Here is a 7,613-nt window from a genome sequence, read left to right on the forward strand (position 1 = left end):
CCATTCCTGATCCGGAGCCCAGCGGGACCAGAACCTCCGAGTCCCGCTCCTCCAGACCGAGGCTGCGTTCAAGCACCGCGCGAAAGCTCGGATTTTCTCCCACTGGTGGAACTGAGCGGCCACAGAGGTGAGACTCACGGACAGCAGGTCGGCCGAAACGTTTCTCTGCGACCCTGAAGCAACTAAAACACGACTGAGAAAACCAGAATCAGATAAAAACTCAACTGCTTCACTTTAGGGCTCGTCTAACAGCAAGTAAAGTAAAATACAACATTCAAGCAGCATTTGAACGCAACACGGTGAAAGCTTCAACAGTGAATCAAAATGATAATTTTTTAATTATCCAATTAAGAAAGACCATACAGGCCTAATTTAATACAAGTAAACAAATAAAAACCTATTCTTTTAAACAGTGAGTTAATGTATTTTAACTTGTGTTGCTTTTATATTGTAGATTTTATTCATTCTGGTCTATTATAAGATTTATTTGAATGTTTACACTTAAAATGCTTTCAAACAGCTTGATGCAGAAAAACCCTAAACCTGGAACAGGTTTGGGCTTTCTGTGATATATTCTACGAGGAATAACGTTCAATAAATTCAACAGTTATTTGTACAACGTGGTTCACTTTACTCTAGTTTTGTTCATCAAAAAGTAAAAATAAGCATTTAGTCCATTTTGTTAGAACAAATCGTTTAAAACTGTCACATTTGAAGAAAAGATGTTTTACGCCACAAAAGAGACTTTTTTAAAAGAAAACTGAAACACAGATTGATGCTAAAGTACGTTTCCACGACTAGTTTAGAGTTTATTCTTAAACTTTTGATGAGATTATTAAACTCCCTGAGCTGAAGGCTGCAAATGTCTTTCAAAGTGTCTCCTGTCCCTGTTAGAGAACGTCTTCAAACACGCCGAGGACACGTATGACTCAACACCAACTGGCTGAGTGGGAGGAGGAGGAGGAGGAGGAGCGTGCAGACGAAGCTCCGAGGGAGATAATCACACGTATGAATCGTTCAGTTTCATGAATCCATCATGTGTCATCGTCCTCATCAGGGTGTTTTACGGCTGCTTATACAACATTTAACAGCCCACAGGAAGTGATGTCATCACAACAATGTTCTGCTCCTCAGCTGCTGTTTCGAGTTTTATGTTCACATATATAAATTTTATTTGGTTTTCTACATCCTTTTGTTTCCTCCGCCACGAGGCCACGTTCTCCGCCTGTCAGCAGGATTATTTAGAAAATAAACATTTCCAGGAAAAGTTCTGGTGCTGATCCAGATCCTACGATCGTTTAATGACCCTCTGAGTTTGGTGGAGGTCTCTGGGTGGTTTAAGAAATAACAGAGTGGGATGCCACAGCCAAAGCTCCGCCCCTTTTTGGATGAAAACTCCAAAATTTTATGGTCTTTTCCAGTAAGTGATTACATAACGTCACTGCTGATCAACACTAAATTCATCTGATCGATGGACGGCACCACCCAGTGGCCAGATGTGACACAGCAGGAAATGTTTTTATTTCTTAAACTGCTTCATTTGACTAATTTATCTGAGGATCATGAGTGGACGCTGGAGGACGTCAGAGGGACGTTTCCTGCTGGGAGGGACCGGTGTCCAGGTGAGTGACTGGTGTCCAGGTGAGGGACCGGTGTCCAGGTGAGTGACTGGTGTCCAGGTGAGGGACCAGTGTCCAGGTGAGGGACTGGTGTCCAGGTGAGTGACTGGTATCCAGGTGAGTGACTGGTGTCCAGGTGAGGGACCAGTGTCCAGGTGAGGGACTGGTGTCCAGGTGAGTGACTGGTGTCCAGGTGAGTGACTGGTGTCCAGGTGAGTGACTGGTGTCCAGGTGAGTGATAGCTGTCCAGGTGAAGACAACTGAAGACAAGCTGCAGGTTGTTCTGCATCTTCCAAGCGTCCTTCAGGTTTTCGGTCTCTGCTGCAGATGGACTCGTCGTCTCTGATGATAAACTTGAAGTTTCCGGTTTTTGTTTCTAGTTTTGTATCTTTAGAGACTTTCTGAACTCTAAGTTGTAAAAAATGATTTTATTCTCACAAACTGAAATCATCAACAAACTGTGGCTCAAAGAGTCTGACGTGTTTTATACTCGTGTTCATGGCCGGCAGATGTCCCAGCAGCTGGAAACGCTGCTTCCTGTTGGTCTAAAACCACAGGTTCACAGAAGGTTTCCCTGCTGCTCGTCTGATCGGAGCTGAATTCAGCTGAGAGGGATGAAGACATGAGAGGATGGCTGATGGTTCTCAGAGCAACACAACGACACAAAGGAACCTTAAAGAACCTGCAGCTGAAATCCACACAAACCACCACCATGAAGGTCAGAACACCAGTACAGCTCCAGCCTCTCTGAGGGACACCAGAGGCGACTAACCTGCTCCTACAAAATAAAAGCTCCATAAAACGGGTCAGGAAGGCTGGGAGTTAATAAATGTTTCAGTTTAAGAGTTTTATTCCACTAAAAACAGCTGCTTGTGAAGGTGGAAACACCAAAACCACAAACATTTTCATAATAAAACTCAAACATTTCCTGTTCCTGTTGGCTTTTACTGAGTCAGCACATTGACTTCCTCCTCCTGCAGACGTTCATTTTAACTTTTAAACTTCTCTAAATGTTTAACTTTAAACATTTTACCACAGAAATACATTCAGACCTCTGAAATCTACTTCAGCTGCTGCTCTTTACTTTTAGCTAGTATTTAGCTTCTGTTAGCTTTTAGCTCATGTTCAGCTTCATCAGCAGATTTCAGACTCTGGTTTTATTTGTTTAAAACTGAAACGCTGAAACTCGAATGTGATGAAAATAATGTTTTAGAAAAAAACCTCGAAGCTGAAGCTTTACTGACAGGAACCATTAAAGCTGTTTGTGTTGGTTCTGCAGGGAACCTGTGGTTCTGCAGGGACCGTGTGGTTCTGCAGGGACCGTGTGGTTCTGCAGGGAACCTGTGGTTCTGCAGGGAACCTGTGGTTCTGCAGGGACCGTGTGGTTCTGCAGGGACCGTGTGGTTCTGCAGGGAACCTGTGGTTCTGCATGGAACCTGTGGTTCTGCAGGGACCGTGTGGTTCTGCAGGGAACGTTTGGTTCTGCATGGAACCTGTGGTTCTGCAGGGACCGTGTGGTTCTGCAGGGAACGTTTGGTTCTGTAGGGAACGTCTGGTTCTGTAGGGAACGTCTGGTTCTGCAGGGAACGTCTGGTTCTGCATGGAACCTGTGGTTCTGCAGGGACCGTGTGGTTCTGCAGGGAACCTGTGGTTCTGCATGGAACCTGTGGTTCTGCATGGAACCTGTGGTTCTGCAGGGACCGTGTGGTTCTGCAGGGACCGTGTGGTTCTGCAGGGAACCTGTGGTTCTGCATGGAACCTGTGGTTCTGCAGGGACCGTGTGGTTCTGCAGGGAACGTTTGGTTCTGCATGGAACCTGTGGTTCTGCAGGGACCGTGTGGTTCTGCAGGGAACGTTTGGTTCTGTAGGGAACGTCTGGTTCTGTAGGGAACGTCTGGTTCTGCAGGGAACGTCTGGTTCTGCAGGGAACCTGTGGTTCTGCAGGGAACGTCTGGTTCTGCAGGGAACCTGTGGTTCTGCTGGGAGCTCGAAGGACAGGAGGTGTACTGTTCAGACCCGACAACATGAACCAAAATGAATGAAGCACAATGACCCATGGTCCCTGAATGCCTCACAAACCGTCTCAGTGCATCCCCGTCGGTTCCACTTCACGGCACCAGAATGTTCTGGAAAAACCCAGAGAAGAAGTTCTGCTGAGGAGCACCGGGAACAGAAGCCTCCACTCCAGAACCGGTTCTCTCCCTGTTTTCACTTCAGCTACATTCAGGTTCTGCTGTGAGGAAACCGCAGCGACACCCTGAGGCTGTTTGGACCCTGACCCCTGACCCCCGACCCAGAACCCCCTCTGATGGATGGGGCATGCGGCGGAGGTGGACGACACCGATAGCCCCTCCCACCAGCAGCAGCAGAGGTCCGGTACTTACATGTCCGTCCCGGCAGGGGGAGGATTTGGCGTGCGCCAACGTGTGCAGGATTTCATTTAGGAGGGGGGAGTCCTACGAGGAGGGGAGGGGGGCGGGCGGTTCCGGTCAGAAAGGAAAGAGAGAGACAACAGGGTCAAACTGGATCAGAACCTCAGAGACTGACGCCGACTCAGATACCTTCCTTAGTGCAAAAGTCCTGATCCAGTTTCCCTGCCGTGACCCGGACCGGATACAGGAAGTGGATTAGGACTTTTGCACAGAACTCTGTTCTGGTTTCATTTAATGACAGCTGCAGCATCGTTACAGCGACTCCTCCTGTGAAAACCGTCAGCTTCTTATTAAAACCAAACTTCATCTCCACACCTGAAACCTGCAGGTTTCAACCCTCTGAGGACTCGGCTGGACCCGTCAGGTTCTGGAACCCGATGAGGTCAACAAACCGTCAGAAACGTGCTGCTCACCAAGCTGCAGGCTGAAAAACATCTGTTCTCTCCTCTGACCCGCTCTAATCTGCACCTTTTCNGCTGATATAAGAAATGACAGTAGATCGCTGCCATTTTAGAACGACTCCAATTCCGAAAATCTCACAGCAGCTCACACAAAAGCTCTTGTTTTTAATCTTTACTTTGCACATACACTTACACTTTGAAATTACTTGTATTTTCTATGATTATTTGCAAGCACAAATGCTAAAGCAGGTAACTTCTGGTGCAACCTGGGGCACTTCTGCAGAAAAATTTACAGGTTTTTGCTGGAATAACCATAGAATGTGAAATCGATCGAGATGTAAAGGTTTCTAAAATGGCTTTCACACAAACTACAATGAAATTATTGAGATTAACGTTCTTTTTTAAAGGTCTTGACCTTGCTTGGACTAGACGTTAGCTCATCAGTCGGGTCATAATTCAACCTTATTCCTCCAAACTCAAGTCAAAAGATATTAACTGTCTGCAACCTTTTCACAGAGCCCCACAATAAAAGATCTGAACTATCATTTTAATCTTAGAGATGTAATGAAGTTAAGACTTCATCATGTGAAACAGCTGGAGCGACAGGGAGAAGTCACAGATTTTGAGGCAGCTATAATTTGGGTGGTGAATTTGTTTCCAGAACAGATTCTGTCCCAATATGAACAACTGTGACTCATGTCAGCAGTTTTATCTTTTGTTGAAGCCTGGAGGTAAACTGCATCTCACAGCCAGTTTGCATATCAATGATCTTCTTATCATGCTCAGAAGAAACCCACCCTGTTGAACCCAGCTGTTAGGAGAACAAGTTTGTTTTGTGTGAGGAGCTCGTTGTTTACTTGTTTAGACTGACTTGACTTAATGAGAATACGACATCTCGGTTCGACGCGTTAAAATGTGTTTCTGCAGGTGAACCTTGGAAAATCTCAGAGGTCATGGGTTCGTTGATGAGTTCAGGCGCTCCCTCCATCAGAGCCACAGCGGCGTCCAGGTTGTCGTTCATCACAGCAACGTGAAGAGCTGTTTCTCCGAGCGCTCCTGAGTGGGAGCGTTCAACATTAGAGATCACCCACAGCAATGAGAAAACACAACAAGACTTTAGGTTTGACTTTTACCTCTTTCAAAGATGTTTGTGGACGAACAGCTCAGAAGTTTCTTGATGCAACCAGGACTGTTGACTTTAGCCGCGTAGAAGAGAGGAATGTCATTTATGCTGTTGGACAAAAGGACAGAGGCTCAGTTTGTAACCTTGAGTCCCATTTCTCATCGGAAAGCAGTTAAAAGCCCAAGCAAACGTGGTGTTATTACTTCTTCGTGTAGAGAAGGAACGTCTCATCCAACATCTCGTTCCATCCTTTCTTGTTCTGGAGGCGAAACCTCAGCTGGGTCCACCAGTGGTTGAGCTCGCTCGGAGCAGATCTCGCCAGAGACGGTGACATTGGCACCTGATGTTCAGCTGGGAAAACGACATTAAGGGTTACAATTATCTTCGAGCACAAATAAAACTTTTAAGCATGGTTTAAAACTTTTTTAAAAAGTTGGTTTTTCAGCCTCACCCTCAAATGATGAAAGCGCTGCTCGTCTTCTCTGTCATAACCCTTAAAGGTGGACACAGCAGATGTCCCTGAGGAGAAGCAAGGTCCCTGTGGCACCATCCTTATATAGCACCTGGCCATGGGGGAGGGAGGGAGGAAGGAGGGAGGGAGGGAGGAAAGAGGGAGGGAGGAGGGAGGAGGGAGGAAGGAAAGAAGGAGGGAGGGAGGAGGAAACCTGAAGGAAAGGATTCAAGGAACAGACTACCTGCACCTCAGGACAGGTTTTCCTGACGTGAACCACAGAACCCCTGGAAACCATCACCTTCACCCCGTCTGAACCCTGAGTCCGGTACAGGCGTGTGAACAGAACCAGGACCAGGACCAGAACCAGGATCAGATCCAGGATCAGAACCAGGATAAGATCCAGGATCCAGGATCAGATCCAGGATCAGAACCAGGATCAGTTCCAGGATCAGAACCAGGATCAGATCCAGGATCAGACCCAGGATCAGAACCAGGATCAGATCCAGGATCCAGCAGCTTCTTCACTCAGGAGACGTTCTTTAAAGCGGCACCAAGAACTCGGATCTGTTCCTGTTTTTAGACGAGCAGAACCAAGGCCCGGCAGGTTCTTACCTCGATGCTGGTGCTAAGGCTGGGCAGCGTCTCCGAGGTCACCGTTGTGCTTTGAAGGCTCGGGAAGTCCCACAGGTTGACAGGCGACGCTGGCTCCGCCCCTTTGGAAGACTCCGCCCATCTCTGACTGTCCAATAAGGTCACTTCGTAAAATTCCTGGATATCTGAAAGCAGAGAGGAGTCAGGGTGACGAGGAGAGAACGGTTCTGAGCAGCAGAACCCGTTCAGAACCAGCTGGGACCCGCCGCTCGGTTCTACAGAACCTCTGAGGATTCGTCTCTGTCCCTGCCTCTGTCCCCGCCTCTGTCCTTATCTCTGTCCCTGCCTCTGTCCTTACATCTGTCCCTGCCTCTGTCCCTACACCCGTCCCTGTCTCTGTCCTTACATCTGTCCCCACCTCTGTCCCTGCCCTTGTCCCTGCCTCTGTCTCTGTTTTTATTTGTGTTTTATGTCTTTTGTCCATCTCTTTGGTGTGTCCTTTGTCTCATTTTTGTTCTGTCTTCTGTCTTTCTGTTCTGGGACGGTCTTTGTCCCAGTGCTTCTGTCCAACGTTGTGTCCTTCTGTAAGTCCTGGTTTGTCTTTGTCTTGGTTGTGTCCCTTTCCGTGTCCCCTGCTGTCTCTTGTTTTGTCCTTCAGTGTCTTCCTGCTGGATCCGGTTCTGCCTGACATCCAAACATAAAACCAACAGGAAGTGCTGATCTGGAACCAGCTCATGTTAACTGGGTCAGAACCAGAACCTAACTGAGACAGAATCAGGGACAGTCCTGTTTTTGTTGTTGTGTTTCTGATTCTGAATAAAGTTTTGTTGAAACTCCGGATCAGATTTCTCTGCGCAGGTCGTGACCCGAGCTTTGGACTCGGAGATTAAACGATAAAAATGAGAATAATTGTGGAGTAAAAGCAGCTGCAGCAGCTCAGACGTCCTCCCATCCAATCAGGTCTGTTTGGTCTCGTTAAAGCAGCCGAGAGAC

At 47.3% G+C, this 7,613-nt stretch overlaps 2 protein-coding genes across 3 annotated transcripts in view; both read right to left on the reverse strand.

Moving 5' to 3' along the window:
• Window positions 1-319: 319 nt before the first annotated feature.
• The window catches only part of LOC112450121 (disks large homolog 1-like), an 18,231-nt gene continuing 10,937 nt past the window's right edge, over window positions 320-7,613 (reverse strand). Inside the window, exons 3-5 of one of the 2 annotated variants that reach the window (XM_037982101.1) lie at window positions 6,642-6,805; window positions 4,004-4,075; window positions 320-2,224 (exon numbers count right to left, since the gene is read on the reverse strand). In XM_037982101.1, the coding sequence (XP_037838029.1) occupies window positions 2,165-2,224; window positions 4,004-4,075; window positions 6,642-6,805 (296 nt within the window). In that variant the 3' untranslated portion in view covers window positions 320-2,164. Of the gene's footprint in view, window positions 2,225-3,802; window positions 4,076-6,641; window positions 6,806-7,613 lie in introns of those variants that run through there. The other variant, XM_037982100.1, reaches the window with a different exon arrangement.
• Window positions 4,552-6,152, reverse strand: LOC108229164 (transient receptor potential cation channel subfamily V member 6-like). Its single transcript, XM_017404823.3, has 4 exons — window positions 6,027-6,152; window positions 5,779-5,926; window positions 5,586-5,683; window positions 4,552-5,508 (listed from the first exon to the last, which is right to left on the reverse strand). The coding sequence occupies exons 2-4, from the start codon at window positions 5,907-5,909 to the stop codon at window positions 5,306-5,308; spliced, it is 432 nt and encodes a 143-aa protein (XP_017260312.1). The 5' UTR covers window positions 5,910-5,926; window positions 6,027-6,152; the 3' UTR covers window positions 4,552-5,305.

Source organism: Kryptolebias marmoratus, linkage group LG20 (assembly GCF_001649575.2).
Source record: "Kryptolebias marmoratus isolate JLee-2015 linkage group LG20, ASM164957v2, whole genome shotgun sequence".
NCBI lineage: Eukaryota > Metazoa > Chordata > Actinopteri > Cyprinodontiformes > Rivulidae > Kryptolebias > Kryptolebias marmoratus.

Bases quoted from the DNA above. Each gene is read 5' to 3' on its own strand.
- LOC108229164 (XM_017404823.3), bottom strand. From the start codon at position 5,909: ATGTCACCGTCTCTGGCGAGATCTGCTCCGAGCGAGCTCAACCACTGG. The intron at 5,684-5,778 runs GTAATAACACCA...TTTGTCCAACAG, and splicing joins TTCCTTCTCTACACGAAGAA to CATAAATGACATTCCTCTCT. The intron at 5,509-5,585 runs GTAAAAGTCAAA...GCTCCCACTCAG, and splicing joins CACAAACATCTTTGAAAGAG to GAGCGCTCGGAGAAACAGCT.